The sequence below is a fragment of the Chiloscyllium plagiosum genome, chromosome 15 (assembly GCF_004010195.1).
Source record: "Chiloscyllium plagiosum isolate BGI_BamShark_2017 chromosome 15, ASM401019v2, whole genome shotgun sequence".
NCBI lineage: Eukaryota > Metazoa > Chordata > Chondrichthyes > Orectolobiformes > Hemiscylliidae > Chiloscyllium > Chiloscyllium plagiosum.
This window is the reverse complement of record NC_057724.1, coordinates 39036214-39060644: the sequence shown is the minus strand read 5'-3', so window position 1 is coordinate 39060644 and position 24431 is coordinate 39036214. Positions and strand designations below refer to the sequence as shown.

The 24431-nt window shown below is 41.4% G+C and overlaps 1 protein-coding gene across 1 annotated transcript in view; it reads right to left on the bottom strand.

The window, feature by feature from the left end:
- fhdc2 (FH2 domain containing 2) overlaps positions 1-24431 on the bottom strand; it is an 88849-nt gene that overhangs the window by 57826 nt on the left and 6592 nt on the right. The window contains exon 2 of the mRNA XM_043705302.1: positions 7550-8189. Within this exon, the coding sequence (XP_043561237.1) occupies positions 7550-8008 (459 nt within the window). The 5' untranslated portion in view covers positions 8009-8189. The remainder of the gene's footprint in view (positions 1-7549; positions 8190-24431) is intronic.

Genomic DNA, 24431 nt, shown 5'->3' with positions numbered 1-24431 from the left:
AAATAGTCAAAATAAATATCTGGTTAAATGGTCACCTGGTTTTAATGGTGATCGATACCAGTGCAGCCATTTCAGTGATTGCATAACCAGTCTTTAACAAACTTCACCGTGGACTCCAGCCTTTAACTTTGTGCAAGATCTTGGCTAGATTGAGAATGTTTTACCAGAGAACCTTTACACATTAAGGATACACCTTTGGTTCCAGTCTCTTATGAGAAGAGCTAGTTCAGTTACCATTGATTGTAGTAAAATTCAGTTACCATTGACTGGGTCCAAGCTTGATGGAGTGAAATTGATTGAGAAAGGTTCACCTAGACTGATTTAATATTTTTCAATTTGAAAATGGCTGCCTGAGTGAAGTCCTAACTAAATATCCAGAGGTTCTTAAGGGAGGTCTAGGGTCTATCAAAGCAGTCAACACTATCTTCATGTTGACCAGGAAACAATTCCATGATTCTGCAAGGCCTGACCAGTGCCATTTGTCATTTGGGCAAAAGTAGAGCTTGAAATCAGAAGGTTGGAAAGCGAAGGAATGATCAAACCAGTCCAGACTGCAGAATGGCGGCATACCGATTGTGAAGACCAATGGGTTGGTTTGCCTTTGTAGGGATTTTAACCAAACAGTAAACCGCTTTCACAGCTGGATAAATACCCAATCCCTCACAAAGAGGATTTATATGCAAAGCTGACAGGGGGTCTGTCCTTCATGAAGCTGCACCTGAGCCACATGTACTTGCAGTTGTGGTTAGATGAGGATTTCCAGAGGTATGCTATGATTGATACCCATAAGGGTTTGTACCAATATATGAGACTGCCATTTGGGATATCATCAGTCCATGCAACCTTTCAGTAGATGATGCAGAAAATTTAACAAGCTCTACCCTAGGCACTATTTATCTAGATGATGTGCTACTAAAAGGAAAGGCCAGTAAGGAGCACTTAGGAGAACTTGGACATTGTCTTTAGATGTTTCTCCCAGTTCGGTGTCTGCCTTAGAAGGGAAAAATGTGTGGTCCAGGCATCCGACATGACAGAGCCAACAAGACCGGGCTATATCTGTTGAAAGAGAAAGTGATGAAAGGTACTCCGGCATGTGCTTGTGAATTATTATGGAAAGTTCATACATAATCTGGCCTCCATTCTGGCACCACTACATCAACTCTTTAAAAAAAAATCAGTCTTGGAAATGGTCACATAGCCAAGCCATAGCTTTGTGGGAAGTGAAGAAACAGCTGTCATCCTGTAAGGTGTTAGCACATTATGAGCCCAAGTGAGATCTTGTATTGACATGCGATGCCTCCCTGTATGGCATTGGGATAGTATTAGCTCACAAGTGGCCCACTAGAGAGGAATGCTTTATAGTGTATGTATATGCAGGACTTTGGCCAATGCAGAGCGTAAATATGCCCAGATAGAGAAAGAAAGTTTGGCGGTCATATTTGGAGTCAGGAAGTTCCACCAATACCTTTACAGATGTAAATTTGTAATAATAACAGAATACAAACCCCTGGTAGGTCTACTTAAAGAGGATAAGACTGTGCCACCCATAGCTTCAGGCTGAATTCAGCAGTGGGCTCTAATACTAAGTGCATATAATCATAAGTTAGAACACTGTCTGGGTAGCACTGCCAAGTAGCAAATGTGGATGCATTGAGACGCTTCCTGCTGGCAGATACAGAGCTAGTGGTAACACCGCTGGAAGAGTACATAAAGGTTTTAAATTTTCTAAGCATACTTCCAATCACAGCTGACAGTATCAGACATTGGACGCAGAAAGATCTGGTCCTGGCAAAAACTGAAACAGCTGGTGGTGATGCAGGAAACCAAAGGGCCGTCACAACCAGAATTGAAACCAGGTAGGTTCAGGTAGGTACAACAGTCCTGAGCATGCACTTGGACTATTTGAAAGCTGCAAATTCACAAACAGTACAGGAACAAAACATGTGCAGCTCCTTGACAGCCCTTCTGACTGTTTTGGAACACATGGGTTCTCCCTCTCCAAGCATTGAAGTTGCCTCAGAATCTGAGATGGATGTGGTGAACGTCGTGGCCTCAACACCTTTGCCACTTGAAGAGGAAAATTAATTTCTTCTGAGATGATCCGGACACAAGCAGCAAGCTACTGTGTATTATGTATTGTCTGTATCAGATGTAGAGGTACGGGTAAAACAGGCAGAGGTGGGTACTGCCGATGCCGGAGATTAGAATCAAGATTAGAGTGGTGCTGGAAAAGCACAGCAGGTGCATCCGAGGAACAGGAAAATCGACATTTCGGGCAAAAGCCCTTCATTCCAGATGAAGGGCTTTTGCTCGAAATGTCAATTTTCTTGCGCCTTGGATGCCGCCTGACCTACTGTGCTTTTCTAGCACCACTCTAATCTTGACCCCAGTAGTAAAACACCCTAGGAGGAGCTACAAAAAACAGAATCAGCCTATGTCCTTGGACACTGGAGGAACATGGACCTCATGGAATATGAGCTCACTGAATGGGACTTAAAACTGGTCCAATCAGGGACCCCTGACTGACAGATATAAACCGAGTGTCAGAGGTTCTGTTCACTCAGAGAGCTGGCTCTGAGGGAACTGGATCAGAGTCAAGGTCTCTCCATGTGTAAATTAAGGGTGACTTGGTGATGGGATACTGGTTGCTATGGAGTAATTTCACTTTTCTTCATTGAAGACAATGTGATTGATTTGTATTACCTCCTTCACAAAGAATTGAGCTTCAAAATTGGCAAGGACAGACCTCCCTGTGTTGTGAAGATCACCATCACTCCTTTATTCTTTACAAATGTATCATTCCAAGAAGGAGCTAGTGAAGTTTGCAATTATGCAATTCACCACAGAATGACCTGAGGATGTAACAGCTATTTTATATAAGAATGAGGAAAAGGAAGACTTGCAACTACAGGTCTGCATTCATGACCACAGGATGTTCCAAAAATTCTTACGGCTCGAAAAGTACTTTTAAACAGTAGACATTGTTGCAACGTAGGAAATATTTTGTATAAATTTACAAACAGTAATATCTCAAAAAAGCAAAGTGACAATGAATAACAATCTGTTTTTATGATGCAGATTGAGGGGTCAATACCGACCCAGGAATAACCCTCTTGCTCTTCTTCGATATAGTGGCAAGGCATCTTTTGCATCTACCTGACGGGACAGACCAGGCCTTGGTTTAATGTCTGAACTGAAAAATGTCAACTTCAGTTGTATGGCACTTCCTCACTGGTAGGTCAGCTTAGAGTTATGTGCAAAGGCTCTGGAATGAGACTTGAGACCACAATCTTCTGACTCAGAGACAAGTGTTCTATCTAATGAACCTGGCTAAGCATGAAGAGTGTGGTGATGTACCTTCTGTACCCTCTCAAAGTATTTCTACTTTTACTGCACTGCTGATTAGTTCTCAGTAGCCAAGGAATACAAAACACAACACCTTAGTTTCTACTTGTGAATGCTGCAACCTTCTGGAGTCAATATCTAGTTCAATAATTTTAGGGCCTAAGCACCTTCTCCCATGTCCTTACCCAACCCCCACACAGCAGGTTTTGTCATCACATGGGCTGCTACTGCAAACATACCATTGTCAGCCACTAATGGTCCCCATTAGCAGTTATTGATTCTTCCAGACTGACCTTTATCCATTCCTTTGTCTGCCCAACTATTTGTATGTCTCTCTGGGCTTCAACTCCACCTATCATTTACTTCTTCCGCCTCTCCTATACCCCTTTTATAGCATATATACCAATCTTTTCCTACCTATAATCAATTCTGAAGAAGGGTCACTGGACCCAAAATGTTAACTTTGTTTTCTCTTCACAGATGCTGCCAAAACTGCTCAGTTTTTCCAACAATTTCTAATTTTGTTTCTGATTTCGGGCATCAACCATTTTTTGTTTTATTTTCGCAAAATTTTGATATCCAGTATTCTAGAAGGCATTGAACAATTACTTAAATGGAAACAATCTTCAGGGTTACTGGAAAAAGGTAAGAGATTGGCACTAAGTTAAAATGCTCAGAGGGCTAGTGCATAATAGATTCATAGATTTGTACAGCACAGATAAAGCCCTTTGGTCCATTGGGTCTGCATCACCATAACTACCACTAAACATACTCCAATCCCAATTTTCTACAGTTGTCCCATATCCTTGAATGTTGTGACATTTCAAGTACTCATCCGAATATTTTTTACAGGCTGCAAGATTTCCGGCCTTCACTACCTTCCCAAGCAGTACATTCCAGATTCTCACCACCCGCTGCCTGAAAAAGTTTTTGAGCAAATCAGTTTTGGATCTCCTCCCCCTTACTCTAAAACTATGTCCTCTCATGATTGCCTCCTCGACCAAAGGGAACAGTTGCTTTGTATTCACTCCTGTGCAGAATCCTATACATCTTCATCATGTCTCCCCTCAGTATTCTCTGTTCCAAAGAAAACAATCCAAGCCTATCTAGCTCAATTTCTCCATCCCAGGCAACATCCTGGAGAACCTTCTCTGTACCCCATCTCATGTTATCACACCCTTCCTGTAGTGAGGTGACCAGGACTACACACAATACTTCAGCTGTGGCCTAATCACCATTCTATCCACCTCAGACATTATCTCTTTGTTCTTAAACTCTATGCCATGACTGATGAAACCAAGTGTCCCAAATACCTTCTTAACTTTCCTATTCATGTGCTTTGTGACTTCAGGGATCTGTGAATAATTATTCAAGATCCCTCTGTTTCTCTAAGCTACCCCGTGTTCTGTCATTCATTAATTACTTCTTCATCTTGTTTGTTCATCCAAATCTTGTTTGTTCATCTGAAGTGCAACACCTTATACTTATCAGGATTAAATACCATCTGCCACTGGTCTGCCTATCTGACCAACTGATCTATGTCTTTCTGTAACCTACAACCATCTTCTCCGCTATTAATCACTCTATCAATCTTGGTGTCATCTGCAAATTTGCTTAACATTCCCCCCATTTTTTCGTCTATATTATTTGTGTATATAATGAACAATAAGGATCCCAGTACAGATTCTTATGTCCCATTACTAAGCTGGTTCTGATCTATCTTACCACGTTTCCCTCATTTCCATGTGCTTTAACCTTCCCTATCAGTCTTCCATGTGAGACTCTGTCAAAAGCTTTGCCAAAATCCATTTAAACTACATCAACTGAACTTCCCTCATCCACACACTTGATCATGTTTTGAAAAAATTCTAACAAATTTGTAGGGTATGACTTACCTCTGACAAAGCCTTGCTGATATCTCTAATTAACCCATGCTTTTCTCAGTGGGTTTTAATTCACTCCTTCAGAATTTTCTCCAAATGTTTCTCTCCAAGCAGTCTGTGAGACTCACCAGTCTGTAATTTCCTGGTTCATCTCTATCACCCCTCTTTTGAAAAGTGGAACCACATTAGCATCCTCTAGTCCTCTGGCACTTCTTTCATGGCCAGAGAGTAATTAAAAATTTAAGTCAGAGCCCCTGTAATTTCCTATCTCACCTCCAACACCAGCCTGGAATGCAATTCGTCCAGGCTAAGGCATTTGTCCATTTTTAACCTTATCAGAGCCTCCAATACCTCCCACTTCCTTTGTCAAACTGTATAATTTCCTCATAGACCCTTTTCCTGAATTCCATACCTATGTTCTCCTTTTCAATGCACAGGTTGCCCCCTTGATCCGTCATAGGCCTCACTCTTCCCATTGTTAACCTCGTCCCCTTAATGTGGAGATGCCGATGTTGGACTCGGGTGGACAAAGTCAGAAGTCACATAACATAGTCCAACAAGTTCACCTAATGAAGGAGCATTACTCTGAAAGCTTGCGATTTCCTATTGCACGATAACCTGATGTTATGTGACTTCAGACGTTGTCCTTTTAATGTATTTATAAAACATTTTAGGATTCTCCCTCATCCTATTTATCATGCCCTTTTTTAGCTCTTCTAATTGCTTTCAAAAGTTCCCCTCTGCACTTCCTGTATTCATCTGGGACTGCAGCTGAATTGTTCCTTTTGGACTTGCTTAAAGCCCTTTTCTTCTTCCTCATCCAGTCCTGAATTGTCTTAGACATCCAGGGTTCTCTGAACTCATTCTTGTACAATTCCCTCAGAAGGGTACATGTTGGACATGTACTCTCCCTCGGTCATTTTTTGAATGTCTCCCACTGCTCCCCTGTAGACTTACCCGCAAAAAGCTATTCCCAGTCACCTATGGCAGATCCTGCTTATTTTGATAAGATCTGCCTTCCCCCAGTTCAAAGCCATCTTTTGCAGGCCATCTGTTTCTTTGTCCAGAAAAAAATTGAACCATACCCTGTTAAAGTCACTATTGCTAAAATGCTCCCCCACTACCGGATTAAACACTTGTCTGCCTTCTTTCTCTAAAAGCACTGTACAGTACCTTCTTGGGCCTTCTGCATATTGATTCAAAAAGCTCCCCTGGATACATTTCAAGAAATCCACCCCCTCTAAACCCTTAACACTACAATTATCCCAGTTTATGTTGGGAAAGTTGAAATCCACTCATATAATTACTGTTACACACCCCTGTGAACTGTCCACATATTTGCTCCTCTATTTCCTGCTGACGCTTTGGAGTCCTACAATACAGTCTCACTCTTAACATCCTAAATTCTACCTACAAAGCCTTGTTTGAGGACCATTCCAAGATATCATCTCTTCTCATTGCAGTAATTAACTCCTTAATTAATAATCTGACATCACCACCCTTTTCACACACCCCTCTCCTATACCCCAGACTGTTGAGTTCCTAACATTCAACCATACTCAATATAGTTACTCAACCATATTTCTGTGATGGCAATAATATCATACTATTATGTGTCAATCCATTAAATCATCAGTCTTCCCTATTACACTCCTAGCATTAAGACTATCCAAGCCTACCTCACTTTCTTGACAATCAACATAGCTGAACTGGCTATGACTTGTTTCCTTTGCTGCTAAATGATCTTCTGCACTGTAACTTTGTGATTTTGTGAAAACAATAACTTTTTTTCTTCTGTACAACTACAAATGATTTTGCTAGCTCTTTTCAGCAATATAAAAACTTAATACAGCTATTGCTTCCTACCCTTGGAGCTCTTTTCATGAGGTTTTTTAAAAATTCATTCACAGCCATCCCTAACCTAATTGTCCCGAGGGCAGTTAAGGGTCAACCACATTAATGTGACTTAGAGTCACATGTAGGTCAGATAAGGTAAGAATGAGAGTTTCCTTTCCTCAAGGATATTGGCTTTGAACTGGATGCCCAGAATATTACCTTGGGTCTCTGGATTAACAGTTCAGTGGAAATACCACAAGGCCATTGTCTCCCCTCACTGAGGATATTACAATAAGCATCCTCAAAACAGAACAGGAATAGAACAGGAGAAAAAGGTAACAATAGAGGAAAGCGGGTTAACACTGGACCATACCAAAGCTATCCACTCAGAGATAATCTTACAACAGAGACTGTCAGACACAAGTAGTCAATTCCACCCACAGTCTAATACATAAACTGTTTCACTCAAACCGACTCCGACTTACTCTTTCACCAGTGGAATCTCGGTAATTGTGTTTAGATCTTCTCCAGTGCTTTCGCTCATGGCCTGAAACTTTCTCCACCTGTTCGAATAACTTCTCCATGATTAAAGTGTCTAGCTGAAAATCATCATCATACTTATCCATTGTCCAGATGTTGTTTTTTCCCAAGATCCTATCTTTTGGAATAGTTATCCAGTTCACTTTCTTGAATTTGGATTTCTGAAGACTTGGAGAAGAATGCGACTGACAAAGTAATGATGGTGGTGGTGGTGGTGGTGGTAATACTGGTGGTGGTGGTGGTGGCGGTGGTGGCGGAAGTACCACTGGGTGGTTTTTCTTTTGTGATGGTGGAGTACTGACATTGTGGATTGAAGGAAATGGTGTTGAAGGAGAGTGAGGCGAAGGTGCGGAAAGTTCAATAGATTCAGCACATTTTGTTGCCATTGTCATTTCCGTAGTCATCTCATTACCACCATTTGGTCAGAAGCACCAATGACAATGTTCATCATGAGGATATAAATTAGTCAATGTCCTGACATACAAGCCTCCATTATCATTCTATGTGGAGAGAAGCTTGACAGTTACCCTGTTGCCATTTGCAGTTCTCAATTAATGTGATGATTGATACTTCAGTCAATCCATCCTTCAAGAAAGGAAAAGACAGGTTATCAGAAGTATTCATCTTCCAGAGATTTAGGTTATTGTTCAATGCTTGATGTAAAAAACAGATATATCTAAAAAAACTAGGTTTGAAGAGAAATGTAACTGTTTCAAGTTATAAATCAGTTTGTCATTTAGAGAAAGAGTAGAGTGAAATTATATACAAAGAGACATATTCAGTTTGATATAAAGAATCGTAGAGTCATAGAGATGTACAGCACAGAAACAGAACCTTCGTTCCAACTTGTCCATACCGACCAGATATTCCAACCCAATATAGTCCTACCTTCCAGCACCCAGCCCATATCCCTCCAAACCCTTCTAAATCATATACCCATCCAAATGCCTCTTAAATGTTGCAATTGTACCAGCCTCCACCACTTCCTCTGGCAGCCCATTCCACACACGCACCACCCTCTGCGTGAAAATGTTGTCTCTTAGGTCTCTTTTATATCTTTCCCCTCTCACCCTAAACCTATGCCCTCTAGTTCCGGACTCCCCCACCCCAGAGAAAAAACCTCAGAAAAGAAGTCATAACCTTTATAAGTTCTGCCTGTCAAATGTTTAGTAAGAGCAGTATCCAGTTTTCATATGGCAACCTCCTCTGCTTAGTTACCTTTTCAAAGATTAAAAAAAAATGCCTCATCAAATTTTGGGAGGGCTTGCACAAATTTAAACAGTTCTCCACTGGCTCTTGGTTTAGACTCAGATCTTTCCTAAGCAGAATGTTCCCTGGCATCAAATGCTTCTTTCATTTTTCGAACTTTATAGGTATTTTCCCAATGAATGTGTTCAGAGATGTTATCACGCACTTCTACAACATGTGGAATGTGAATCTGGATCTCCTGGTTCAGAAGCAGGGGCACTACCACTAAGACACAAAAGCTCTTAAGGTTCAACCTTTGAAGCTGGTATTCTCTCTGACATTTTTCCTCACTTTAAATTCCAGCTCTATCCTCTAAAATTATTTCTTTCTCCCTCTCCTCTCTCTGATGTGTTCTTTCCTCTTCTTCCTTACTTTGTCTGAAGCATGTGCCTTTAATGCTGAAGTTTATGATGATTTCTAAATCTCTTTCAGGTTTACATTGCTTAATCTGCAATTGAATTCTCACTAACTCAACTGAATTACCAAAATGTTTTACTTCGTCTTTCTTCCTATTACCTCAATAATATTTGCTAGACCATTCTATTATTTCTAACTTCAATATATCTGCTAATTCAATTAGCCTGATTTTTTTTTTCAAATCACCCAAGAATAAATCTTACATCTCCAGAAAAGTCTTAACAACTACTTAAGCCATTTTGATTTAATAATGCACAAGAAACTTGGCAACTTTTCTTTTATCTTTTTCTAATTGGAAGTTTATGCCACTGCCTAGAAGGACAAGGTCAGCAAATAGATGGGAACACCACTCCCTGCAAGTTCTCTTTCAAGCCACTCACCATCTTGACGGAAAAATATATCACTGTTTCTTTAGTATTGTTGGATCAAATCCCAGGAATTCCCTTTCTTATGGCATTGTGGATGTCCCTATAGCAAAAGGACTGCATCCATTCAAGAAGGCAGCTCACCACAACATTCTCAATGACAACCTGGGTGGGCAATAAAATGCTGGCCCAGCCAGTAACACTGATATTTCACATATGAATAAAAATACTTATTACTCTATTTCTTGTTAAATATTGTCAGCAACGGATTCTGGGTAATCCAAGATGGAGGATGGGAAAACTTTCTGGCTGTAACAGGCTGCTTTTTTTTTGAGGTATTTTAGGTGTTGGAGGTGATTTCCTCGAATTCCAGGAGCAGCAATTACTGTTTTAAATGCTGATGCATTGTTTTGGAACTTTGGAGGCAAAAATAGTCAACAGCACTTTTAAAGGGAGAGGAACAAACAAAGCACATGGTGACGTCAGTGCAGGAGAGAGAGAGAGAGAGAGAGAGAAAGAAACCCACACTGCTCCCTGAGAGAGCAGTGAAACTGCACAGTTACTGTCTTTGTTGTTTGAATTCATATATCGCTGGACTTTGGATTGCATCTGGGAAAATTAACAAACAGTGAAATTCACAACTAATCTTGGAAAAACCTGTTTGGGAAAGATCACAGCACAGAGATAGATAAGTGAATAGTTTTAAGTATAGTGTTGGGGCCTAGCTGTAAGTCTGTAGTAGTTAATATAGTGGGTTCTTTCTTGATATATGTTTTATTAAGATATGTCTCTTGATTAAACTTAAAAATATAAGCCATAAGTATTAAGTTAGCCTGGAGCAGTGTTTTGTAGAGGAATAATTCAGTGTTATTTTCTGGGTCTGCAGATTAGAAGGAACTAAAATGACCTTTAGTAGAGTGATATGCTCTTCTTTTTGAATGTGGGAATTTAGGAAGAGTTCATGTGTTACTGAGGAGTATTTCTGCAATAAATATCGTTGGTTGTGAATCCTATCAGATTGAATGGAATAGTTAGAGCGACAGTAAGAGGCAATGAGGAATTTACAAGAGCAAGAGGATGTGATGGAGGACAGTTATAGGAATGGAGAAAAATCGCAGATACAGTCACATAGATGTGATTAATCAGGAAAGGTAAGAGAGATAGGCAGTTGATGCAGGAGTCTTCTTTGACTATCCCCATTTCAAACAAGTATGCTGTTTTGGAAAATATAGGGGCTGATGGATTCTCAGGGGAATGGCTCTAATGCAATGAGGGGTACGTCAGGTTCCAAAACATCAATTGTGTTAGGGGACTCTCTAGTCTGAGGCACAGACAGACGTTTCTGTGGCCAGCAGTGAAAAATCAGAATGGTGTGTTGCTTCCCTGGTGCAAGGATCAAAGATGTCTCAGAGAGGGTGCACAATGTTCTCAAAGGGAAGAGGGACCAACTGGAGATCATCGTACACATTGGAACCAACGACATAGGAAGGGAAATGGTTGAGATTTTGAAGGGAGAATACAGAGAGTTGGGCAGGAATTTAAAAAGGACGTCCTCGAGAGTAGTAATATCTGGATTACTCCCAGTGCTACGATAGAGTAAGGATAGAAATATAAGGATAGAGTAGATGAATGCATGGCTGAGGAGCTGGAGTATGGGTGAAGGATTCACATTTTTGGATCATTGGAATCTCTTTTGGGGTAGAAGTGACCTGTATAAGAAGGACAGATTGCACCTAAATTGGAAGGGGACTAATATACTGGCAGGGAGATTTGCTAGAACTGCTCGAGAGGATTTAAACTAGTAAGACGGGGGTGGGGGGGAGCGAAGTGAGCAAAGAGATCAATCTGAGACTGGTACAGTTGAGAACAGAAGTGAGTCAAACAGGTCAGGCAGGGACAAAGCAGAGAACAAGATAGGACTGATAAATTAATCCACATTTATTTCAATGCAAGGGGCCTAACAGGGAAGGTAGATGAACTCAGGGCATGGTTAGGAACATGGGACTGGGACATCATAGCTATTACAGAAACATGGCTCAGGGATGGACAGGACTGACAGCTTAATGTTTCAGGATACAAATGCTACAGGAGGGTCAGAAAGGGAGGCAAGAGAGCAGGGGGAGTGGTGTTTTTGATAAGGGATAGCATTACAGCTGTGCTGAGGGAGGATATTCCCGGAAATACATCCAGGGAAGTTATTTGGGTGGAACTGAGATATAAGAAAGGGATGATCACATTATTGGGATTGTATTATAGACCCCCTCAGAGTCGGGGGAAATTGAGAAACAAATTTGTAATTAGATCTCAGTTATCTGAAGAATAATGGGATGGTTATGGTAGGGGATTTTAACTTTCCAAACATAGACTGGGACTGCCATAGTGTTAAAAGATTAGGTGGAGAGGAACTTGTTAAGCATTTACAAGAAAATATTCTGATTCAGTACGTGGATGTGCCTACTAGCAAAGGTACAAAACTTGACCTCCTCTTGGGAAATAAGGCAGGGCAGGTGATTGAGGTGTCAATTGGGGAGCATTTTGCGGCCAGCAACTGTAATTCTATTAGTTTTAAAATAGTGATGGAAAAAGATAGACCGGATCTAAAAGTTGAAGTTCTAAATTGGAGAAAGGCCAATTTTGTCTCACAAACTTGATTGAGTTTTTTGAAGAAGTAACAAAGAGGATTGATGAGGGCAGAGCAGTAGACATGATCTATGTGGACTTCAGTAAGGCGTTCGACAAGGCCCCCCATGGGAGACTAGTTAGCAAGGTTAGATCTCATGGAATACAGGGGGAACTCGCCATTTGGATACAGAACTGGCTCAAAGGTTGAAGACAGAGGGTGGTAGTGGAGGGTTGTTTTTCAGACTGGAAGCCTGTGACCAGTGGAGTGCCACAAAGATCGGTGCTGGGTCCACTACTTTTCGTCATTTATATAAATGATTTGGATGTGAGCTTAAGAGGAAAAGTTAGTAAGTTTGCAGATGACACCGAAATTGGAGGTGTCGTGGACAGCAAAGAAGGTTTCCTCAGAATACAATGGGATCTTCATCAGAAGAGGCAGATGGGAGTTTAATTTAGATAAAGGCGAAGTGCTGTATTTTGGGAAAGCAAATCTTAGCAGGACTTATACACTTAATGGTAAGGTCTTAGGGAGTGTTACTGAACAAAAGGACTTTGGAGTGCAGGTTCCTAGCTCCTTGGAAATAGAATTGCAAGTAGATAGGATAGTGAAGAAGGCGTTTGGTGTGCTTTCCTTTATTAGTCAAAGTATTGAATAAAGGAGTTAGAAGGTCATGTTGCAGCTGTACAGGACATTGGTTAGGTCACTTTTGGAATATTGCATGCAATTCTGGTCTCCTTCCATTGAAGGATGTTGTGAAACTTGAAAGGGTTGAGAAAAGATTTCCAAGGATGTTGCCAGGGTTGGAGAATTTGAGCTTTAGGGATAGGTTGAATAGGCTCGGGCTGTTTTCCCTGAAGCGTTGGAGGTGGGGGGTGACCTTATAGTGGTTTATAAAATCACGAGGGACCTGAATAGGGTCAATAGACAAAGTCTTTTCTCTGGGGTGGGGGAGTCCAGAACAAGAGGGCGTAGGTTTAGGGTGAGAGGGAAAGATATAAAAGAGACCTACAGGGCAACATTTTCACGAAAGGGTGGTGCATGTGTGGAATGGGCTGTCAGAGGAAGTAGTGGAGATTAGTACAATTGCAACATTTAAAAGGCATCAGGATGGGTATGTGAATAGGAAATGTTTGGAGGGATATGGTATTGGCAGGTAGACTAGATTGGGGTGGGACATTTGGTCGGCATGAACGAGTTGGACCAAAATGTTTGTTTCTGTGCTGTACATCTCTATGACTCTATGACAATAGATATCCTGGATAAGCCCCTATATTTATTTTCTGCCCAAGACAGGAGGGGTGCACTGTCTTTCTCGGTTGTCCTGTCCTACTACTGTATAGGTCACAACATAAATTTAATTGTTTAATCAATTCCCACTATGGTCAATCATATACTTTTTCTGTATTACATTAAAATAAAATTTCCATCAACCAGGTTTCTTCAGTAAATAAAAAATATTGATTTATTATTAAAATAAACACTCAATAAAGATGCGAAACTTGTTAATTCACTTAGTTAATAATTTGGAAATGGAAATGTTTCCCACTCAAAATTACCTAAAATGCACATATACACACAAACTAAGTAAAAAATAAACTTAGAAAATGATTTCTCTGCAAAATTAATTTGGGTGGAAGAAACACTTAGGCCAAGAAGTGTTCGTTCTTGAAGGCAAGAAAAGGTAAAGTTCAGACATCTCTTGGTCTGGCATTTTAGCATATATAGACAGGTATCACCAAACATCGACAGTTGTCTCTGGGCTCCAGGTAGGTAGAACCTGTTCAGGAAACATACCCCTTGAAGGTAATTAATTTTCACGCTGGTTTCACAACAAAGCTACCTCAGAAACAGAAACATGAGCTGAGCAGCTGGTTTTGTAGCTAGCTGCCACTACTAAAAACCAAAACCATCTCCAAGCCTGCAACCCACTGTTCAAACAGAGCAGCCATAAAGTTCAATTGTTAAAAGTCGTCAAAAGTTTTTCCTGAAGTGAATTGAAGTAATCAAGACTAAAATCATCTGGAACAATGTGGTTTCAAAGAAATGCCTTTATACAAAAATTTCAAGATGTCTTTTCATTAACAAAAATCTTCACAATCAAACTCATTATTAAGTATAAAGCCATCAGAATGATTGAGAGCTGGGAAGATTAAGAAACACAGTGAACAGGATTTGGTGCCTCAGGGTTTACAAAAAAGGCTGTCCGGGAGTGCCATCTCCATGTAAGTAAGTAGAATTTTGAGTTCGGCAAGGAGATCCCTTTTGCAGCCTAGTTTTGCCATCAAAACTAAATTAAAATGTAATCGTGCAGCATATATGTGAAACAGAAATTAGGGCAGAATCTTATTGGAGCCTGACTGTAATGGGCTATGAGAAATATGGCAGAATTGCACAAGAAGTCCAAAGAGATCTAACTCGCCATCAGGAACATTAGTGCTGCATCTTTTAACTTAAGTTCCGGGCATAAATATGAGATTCTTTCCAGATAGCGGTGAGTTGCCTATTAAAGGGGTTAGTTTATTACCTCAGCTCATTAATATGCAGCTTCATATCTTACCATGCACTTTGAGTCAATCAGATGCTGAGAATTCTCAACATGTCAGTCAGAGTGGATACCTGATGACTTCAGTTCACCATTTGCTTCAAAGGATATCCATGTTGGACAATGGGGACAAACATCCTAGGGCATGTGCCATGGGCACTGGGAACATGCACCCACATCTACAATCATAGGCATCTGACATGTGCCAGCAATTAAGAACCCTCATGGTACATCTTCGATCCACTTACACATCGACCTATGCATCCCCCTGTTTCCAGCTGAAACCACAAAGATCGTAGAGATGTTCTAGGGCTTTGGAACATGGAAAAGATGTTTGACTTCACTATTGACATTGCAATCTGTATTCTACTTATTCAAAGTTAGCATGCTAATCAGAAAAATACATTTTTCAGCACTAACTCCCAACATCTTTCAATACTTTATATTGTACAAGGTCAAGTCATTTTAACGGATGAACATACAGAAAAACATAACAATTTATTTAAATTTCATGGGTGGTTCTCTCACCAAGGCAAGATCTTTCATTGTATCTTATGAAACTCACCTCATTAACTACATATCCCATCCCAATGGTGCCGCTCCAGTTCAAAACATTAAAGAGAGATCTAACAAAAAATGGTAAAACAGTTGTTTTTCCATGTTAAAAATGTGTCTTGATGCAGATTCATTTAGGAGATACATGGATTCCATCATCTGTTAATACTACTGGAACTGCTACACCTAACTTGCACATCTTTGGACTTTGGGAGGAAACCTATGCAGATATGGGGAGAATGTGCAAACTCCTCATATAACCCAAGACTGGGGTCAAACCTGGGTCCCTGGCCTTGTAAGGCAGCAGTGCTAACCACGGAGAGCCACTGTGCCATCCCAATTAAACTAAATTGATCCAGCCAGCCATTACAACAGGTGAACTCCTAGAGCCCAATTTCTTTGGCAGGATGATTCTCTTTTCCAGCAAGATTGGATTGGTGGTGGGAACATTCTGTGCTTGAGCAGCCTTGAATCATGTTAGCAAGCACATTTTCAACATTGGCATTGACAGCCATTCTTACCCTCCTCCTTGCTAGAGAATATTCCTACTTGTCAAACTGTTCCAAGATTTTCACCTTGTGCCTCAGAATAGTGACAAACTTCATAGCATAATCTCCTACACCTTCATGATGTCTGCTTTTCTTTTCCCACCACAGTTTTCCATTTGTAGTATCAGTTTGTCTCTGATAAACAGGAATTTTGGCCTTCAGGGTTTCAGAGAGAGAACTCAATGTTTTCGGATGGCTTGCCTGTGACTAAATACAGGACCATGCTAAAACTGTGCTCTAGTTGGTTGGCACGATCACATGACAAGCTTGTGTGGGTGCAGCTAAACCAGAGTTTACAGTCTGGAACTTCAATTTATTATGGAAATCTTGCCAATGTATTTTCCATTCTACCGATGGGAACAGCTGACAACTTTGACAGAACCTTAGTTTCTGGATATCTAATTTTAACTCATCACAACTTCATTATTCTAGGAAATCTATGATATGCCACATTCTATGGGAGGAAATTTTGTCTGTGTAGTGTTACTGCAGACTTAAAGTTAATTCACCACAGTAGCCATGGACAATTTCCTTGCTACATTCTTCATTGCTATCATTGAAGAACATCACAGATAGTGATTTGTGCTGCTGCCTGTTCGTCGCAAATCAATATATGTCTGCATAGCACTGCAAACAAATTTCCCTCTATGAGTCTCTAGTTAAGCTATGTAATCTTCATTCTACTCTCTATCATAAAATAAACGGTGTCACTAGTAGCACAGTGATGTAATATACTTAGATCTTCAAAATGTACAGATAAGGTCCACACAAAAGAAGTGTTCATGGAGTTGGGACAATACCTTAGCATGAACAGAGGATTAATTGAAGGACAGGAAACAAAGAGTATGGATAAAAGTGGCATGTTCAAGTTGACAGGCTGTTATGAGTGGAGTGCCATGAGAATCATGCTGGGGCCTCATCGAATTACAATCTATATTAATGACTTAGATATTAAGAATGATCTATCTAAGTTTCTGATAATACAAACATGGATGAAAATGCAAGCTGTGAAGTGGACGCAGAAAAGCTGCAAGAGATAAGGGTGGGTTAAGTGAGTGGGCAAAATTATAGCATCCAGAGTATAATGACAGAAAGTGTGACATTCACTTTGGTAGTAAGGATAAAAGACCTGAATATTTTTAAAGGTGTCAAACCTTTGTGTTCTGATGAATCGGATATACTTATGCAAAAAACAAGAAATGTCAGCGTGCATATAGAAAGAAATCACTAAAGCAAATTTGTTGTAGTTAAATCACCACAAATTATCTTTGATCCAGCTACTTATTAAGAAATGTCACAGCCAATCAAGTACTGAAACAATGATTTAAACTTTATTGCATGTAGCAACCAAAATAAGACCCCTCAAGTAAGCAAGTTGAGCCTCACAACTTAACTTGGCTGTTATCTGATTAATGGTGGAATTTGGCAAGCATTCCATTAACAGTGTCCGTCTCTGGAAGTGTCTGAGGTTTGATCTTTGTGCAGTGTTGTTCTTCCAAGTTCTGCTACTGAGTTGTTCTGATCTGAGATTCTTATACAATTTTCTCTTTTTCAACTTTGTGGTATAATATTATTGAAGATTCAATGACTTGGAGGTACTGGTGTTAGATTCAGGGGAACAAAGTTAAAAATCACACAACATCAGGTTATAGGTAAAAACAATGACTGCAGATGCTGGAAACCAGATTCTGGATCAGTGGTGCTGGAAGAGCACAGCAATTCAGGCAGCATCCAAGGACAGGCAAAATCGACATTTCGGGCAAAAGCCCTTCATCAGGAATTGTAGAGAGAGGAGGAAAACTTCTTCAAGGCAGGCATCCTTGCAAGATGAAGGGCTTTTGCCCGAAACGTCGATTTTGCCTGTCCTTGGATGCTGCCTGAATTGCTGTGCTCTTCCAGCACCACTGATCCAACATCAGGTTATAGTCCAACAGGCTTATTTGGAAGCAGTAGCTTTCGAAGCGCTGCTAAGTCATCAGGTGTTTGTGGAGAATAAGATCATAAGACACGGACTTTGTAGCCAAATGAGGACAGTGTCATGGATGACACATTAAACAATTTCAGATCAAGTCTTTCATCTTTTAGAATAGAATGTGTTGGTTTCTGTTCCTTGATATGTAAATCCCATAACTTCTTTTGAATTACATTCTCAAGGAAGGTCTAGCTTTTCTAACAATAGGTGCCATCTCAGCTCAGACAATGCATTAAGGAATGAGATCTGTCTGTGTCCCAATGTTGAGTTAAACTGGTTCTATTTCTAAAGTGGGATTTACAGAGTTTTCCATAGATTTATGCAGTTTTTGAGCAAAATGAAATGTAGTTCTGCAAAAACAAATTCACCCCATAGACTTAGATGTGTGCATGTGTCGGAGAGACAGAGTGAGTGTGTGCATGTGAGTGTGTGCATGTGGGTGTGAGTGAATATGATAGATTGTGTGTGTATGCATGTGTATAAGCTTGGTTAAGCATGTGTGCGTGTGATGGATAATATACCTGTGATAGGGTGTGTGCGTGGGTGTGACTGTGGGGGCATATGGTGTGTATGTATGAGAGAGAACTTGTGTATGAGAGAAGGTCTGTGTGGGTGTGTGAGTATGTAGAAGAGTGTGTGTGTCTGTGTGTGTAGAGTGCAGTGGGGTCACCTGTAGCGTGACATTTAATCAAGGTCCCTGTTGAGGCCATTCCCACGGGTGCCAAACTTTGCTATCAGCTTCTGCTTGGCCACTCTGCGTTATTGCGTACCCCAAAGTCCACCTTGGAGGATGATTACCTGAAGGTCCAAGGCCGAAGGGCCAGAACTGCCATTCGAGGGAACACTCTTGCTTCGTGGTTATTGCACAGTGTCCATTCATCCATTGTCGTAGCATCTGCTCGGTCTTGCTAATGTACCATGCCTCAGCGCTTCCTAGCCTGCAACGTATGAGATAGACTATGGTGGCCAAGTCACATGAGTACCTGGTGGGAGGTGTCTCCACGTGTAATGGTGGTATTTGTGTCAAGACTCTGACACGCCTTGCAGCGTTCACCGTGACAGGGTTGTATGGTGTTGTCCTGAAGGCAGGGCAGTCTGCTGCGAACAATGATCTGTTTAAGGTTTGGTGGTTGTTTAAAGGCGAGAAGTGGAAGCATGGGGAAGGTTCTCATTAATAATGTGTTGCAGGCTGTGAAGAACATGATGTAGTCGGTCAGCTCCCGGGAAGTACTGGACAACGAAGGGTACCCTGTGTATTGCAGCTTGTGTCTGTCTCATGAGGAACTCATTACGGTTTCCCGCTGTGGCACAGTAGAACTGGTGGTCGATGAGTTGGGCATCATACCCTGTTCTTATGAGGGCAACCTTGAACACTTCCAAGTATCCGTCATGTTCCTCCTCATCCGAACGATCATGTGTATGTGGAGGGGTTGTCCATAGAGAATGGCTGTTTTAATATGTTTCAGGTGGAAGCTAGAGAAGCGCAGCATTGTGAGGTTATCTGTGGGTTTGTGGTAGAGTGAGGTGCTGAGGTGCCAATCCTTGGTGGAGATGCATGTGTCCAAGAATGAGACAAGATATTAAAGAGTAGGCTATGGTGAGTTTGATGGTGGGATGAAACTCGTTGATATCACAATGTAGTTGTTTCAATGACTCCTTGACATGGGTCCTGAGGAAGAAAATATCATGAATATATTTGGTGTGTGGTGCTGGTTGGAGGTCCTGTGCAGAAAAGAAGTCTTGTGTGAACTTGTGCATGAAAATGTTGGCACATTGGGGTGCAAATGTGGTCCCCATAACCTTTCCGTGTGTCTGGATGAAGAACTGATTGTCAAAGGTGAAAACATTGTGGTTGAGGATGAAACGAATGAGTTGTAAGATGGTGCTCGGAGATTGGCAGTTGTTGGTATTGAGTACTGAGGCTGTTGCTGTGATGCCGTTATTGTGGGGGATGCTGGTGTAGGGTGCTGACATCTCCGTTGTGACGAGGAATGTTCCAGTTCAACTGGTCTGTGGGTGCTGAGTTTCTGTAAGAAATCAGTAGTGTCGCGACAGAAGCTGGGGGTCCACTTTACAATGGGCTTCAAGATATCTTCGAGATAGCCAGAGAGGTTCTCACATAGGGTCCCATTGCCTGTTACGATAGGACATCCTGTTGTATTGGCTTTGTGTATCTTCAGAAGGCAGTAGAAGTAACCTATGCGAGAAGTACGTGGGATGAAAGCACGTAGAGAACTCTGAAGGACTGGATCCAAAGTCTTGATCAATGTGTTTCATTCACGGGTGTGCTCTTTGGTCAGATCAGCTGGTAGTTGCCTGTAGTGTTCCTGGTTGTTCAGTTGTCGGTATGCTTTCTCACAGTAGTCCATTGTCTTCTGAATGACGATGGCTCCTCCTTTATCTGCTGGTTTGATGACAAGGTTATGATTGGTTTTGAGAGCATGGATGGCTTTGCGTTGTGATCGGGTGATGTTTTGCTCTACCTTGTGGGTACAGCTGCTGAACCTGGCATTTATACATTTCCTGGCAGTTTGGGCATATGTGTCAAGTCCAGGGCAGCGGCCCTCCGGTGGGGTCCACATCGATCCCTTCTTTAGTTGCTCCTCTACGGATCCCTGTGATGACTGTTCCAGTTTGTCAGTGGACTCATTGGGATCACTGCTGACATTTTGCAAGAATTCCTGGAGTCTCATCCATCTAATGACTTCCTCTGTGTCTGCTGCTAGACCCATAGGGTCCATTTTGGTGGTAGGGCAGCAATTGAGCCCTCTGCTAAGAACTTCGATCTCTTCTAATTGAAGGGTATGGTCCGATAAGTGACAATTGATTTCCCTGTGGTGATAACATTTTCAACCATGGTGCCAGGGTGGAGGCGCTTGGCTACTGCTAGTGGTAATGCCAAGTTTCTCCAGTTTCTTGTTCTTGGTAGACATGTATGTGGTGTCATTCTGTCGCCCTCTCTGGTTGGCAGTGTCCTGTAATTGTATTGCTGTATCTTGAGTGCAAGCAGAGAGTGTGGACTCTATCTTGATTTAAAGGTTGCGGTATCTGCTGTAGAGTTGGTGCATGAGATGATTGAGGAGTTTGTGAGAGGTGCGGTGGCAAAGTCTCTCCATGTAGTCTGTGTTGTAGGTCGACTTGAGTGGGTTCGTGATCCGTTACCCTTTTGGGATCTTTCCTGCTTTTCTGCAGAAACTTGATGCCTGTGTCGATAGGCGCGATCTTCTTGGAAATCCTCTCCACTTTGAGCCAGCAGTTCATGTTATCGATGGTAGCCACAATCACTTTAGAAACAGAATCATTCTAACTCAACATTGGGACACTGACAGACCTCACACCTTAATGCATTGTCTCAGCTGAAATGGCACCTATTGTTAGAAAAGCTAGACCTTTCTTGAGAATATAATTTAAAAGAAGCTCTGGGATTTACATATCAAAGAACAGAAATCAACAAATCTCATCCTAAAAGATGAAGACTTGATCTAAAATTGTTTAATGTATCATCCCATCTCCATGACACTGTCCTCATTTGACTAAAAAGTCTGTGTCTTATGATCTTATTCTCCACAAACACCAGATGAAGAAGCAGTTCTTTGAAAGCTAGTACTTCCAAATAAACCTGTTAGACTATAATCTGGTGCTGGATGATTCAATGGATTACTTCAACCCCAGCATTGATTATACTTTTGGAGATCTCAAGTCTGTTGCTTGCCTTCTTATCAGAAGTAGCTGCCTTGTTCCTTGTTACATTTGAAGTTACCTGTCCGTTTAAAATACAGTTTATCCTGGAATTAAATCCTTTCCTTCAGGACAATCCTTCTTCAGGCAGAATTAATTGCCCATTTGTGATGAGGCAGCAGGTTATCAAGCAATGTTATCTCCTCTCTCCCAGGAAACTGTTGGTATATGTTGCCTCTTTCTAGATATAGTTAATTAGCACTTTGCTTTTAATTCCTTTATAACAGCTTCCCCTTGTCCCTTTCATCTTGAGAAACAGTTTATTCCAGAAAGAGTTATTGCTGATTCTTTCAATCCATGAAGTTACTAAATTCTGAAGTTTATATTGTCACAGATTCCCTTTGACAATTAATGTAAGCAACGGGAGGACAAAAAATAATGAAATCATACTTACATAATACAGAGCTTTGGTAAGGCTATACCTGGAGCACTTTATGCCATTTTGCTCTCTATATTTAAGAAAGAATATCCATGCATTGCAAAGGTCAATTGGATTGGTTCCTGGGGTGATAGGATTATTTTATGATGAATGGGGATAATTTGGGAAAATCATCCCAAGGAAGAAGAAGGAGGACATGGCAATCATTTGGCAGCACGGTGGCTCAGTGGTTATCACTGCCGCCTCACAGCACCAGGGACCCGAGTTCGATTCCACCCTCGGGTGACTATCCATGTGGAGTTTGCACATTCTCCCCATGTCCGCGTGGGTTTCCTCTGGGTGCTCCAGTTTCCTCCCACAGTCCAATGATGTGCAGGTCAGGTGAATTGGCCATGCCAAAATTGTACATAATGTTAGGTGTATTAGTCAGAGGGAAGTGGGTCTGGGTGGGCTGCTGTTCGGAGGGTCAGTGTGGACTTGTTGGACCAAAGGGCCTGTTTCCATACTGAAGGGAATCTAATCAATGGAAGTCAGGACAGCATAAAAGCAAAAGAAAAAGCATACAATGTGTTGAATATTAGTGGGAAGCCAGAGGGTTGGGAAGCCTTTAAAAACCAGCAGAGGATAACTGAAAAGAAGCAATAAGATGAAACATGAAAGTAAGCTAGTAAGTAAAATAAAAGTTCTTTTAGATATATGAGAGATCAAGAGTAGACATTGGACTACTAAAAAATAAGGCTGGGAAAGTAGTAATGGGGTGCAACGAAATGGCAGGGGATTTGAATAGGTACTTTGCATCAGTTTTCCGAGTGGAAGACACCAGCAGGAAACCAGAACTTCAAGTGAGTCAGGAGGCAGAGGTGTTTGTAGTGGCCATCACTAAGGAGAAGATACTGGGGAAGCTGACATGTCTGAAGATGGATAAATCACTTGGACCAGATGTACAACACCCTTGAATTCTTATGGAGATAGCTGAGGAGATTGTGGAGGAATTGGTGGTGATCTTTCAGGAATTACTGGAGTCAGGGAGGACTGGAAAATGGATAATTCCCTCTAAAAGAAGGGAGGGAGGCAAAAGACAGAAATTATAGGGCTGTTAGCCTGATCTTGGTTGTTGCTAAGATTTTAGAGTTCATTAATAAGGATGAGATTGTGAAGTACTTGGAAGTGCACATAAAATAAGGCTGTATCAGCATGGCTTCATTCAGGGGAGATCATGCCTGACAAATCTGTTAGAATCCTTTGAGAAGGTAATGAGCAAATTAAACAAAGGAGGGTCAGTGGACATATTCTATTTGGATTTACAGAAGATCTTTGACAAGGAGGCGCACAGGAGACTGCTATATTAGACAAGAGCCCATGGTGTTAGGGGCAAGATACTGGCATGTATAGAGGATTGGCTGACTAGTATAAGGCAGAGAGCAGGAATAAAGGGGCCGGTTACGAGTGGAGAGGTCCATGTTGGAATCACAACTATTCATGTTATACATTAACAATCTGGATGAATAACTAAGAGCACGGTTACTAAGTTTGCAGAAGACTTAAATATGGGTGGAGGGACAGGTAGTGTCAAGGAAGTGGGGAGGCTGCCAAAGGACTTGGAACAGAGACAAAAAAATTGCAGATGCTGGAATCCAAGGTAGACAATAGACAATAGGTGCAGGAGTAGGCCATTCTGCCCTTCGAGCCTGCACCACCATTCAATATGATCATGGCTGATTATCCTTAATCAGTATCCTGTTCCTGCCTTATCTCCATAATCCTTGATTCCACAATCCTTGAGTGCCCTATCCAACTCTTTCTTAAATGAATCCAGAGACTGGGCCTCCACTGCCCTCTGGGGCAGAGCATTCCACACAGCCACCACTCTCTGGGTGAAGAAGTTTCTCCTCATCTCTGTCCTAAATGGTCTACCCTGTATTTTTAAGCTGTGTCCTCTGGTTCGGCACTCACCCATCAGCGGAAACATGTTTCCTGCCTCCAGAGTGTCCAATCCTTTAATAATCTTATATGTCTCAATCATATCCCCTCTCAGTCTTCTAAGCTCAAGGGTATACAAGCCCATTCGCTCCAGTCTTTCAGTGTAAGGTAATCCCACCATTCCAGGAATTGACCTCGTAAACCTACGCTGCACTCCCTCAATAGCCAGAATGTCTTTCCTCAAATTTGGAGACCAGAACTGCACACAATATGGTCTCACCAGGGCCCTGTACAGCTGCAGAAGAACCTCTTTGCTTTTATACTCAATCCCTCTTGTTATGATTGTTATGATGCTATTAGCCTTCTTCACTATCTCCTGTACCTGCATGCTTACCTTCATTGACTGGTGTACAAGAACACCCAGATCTCTCTGTACTGCCTCTTTACCTAAATTGATTCCATTTAGGTAGTAATCTGCCTTCCTGTTCTTGCCACCAAAGTGGACAACCATACATTTATC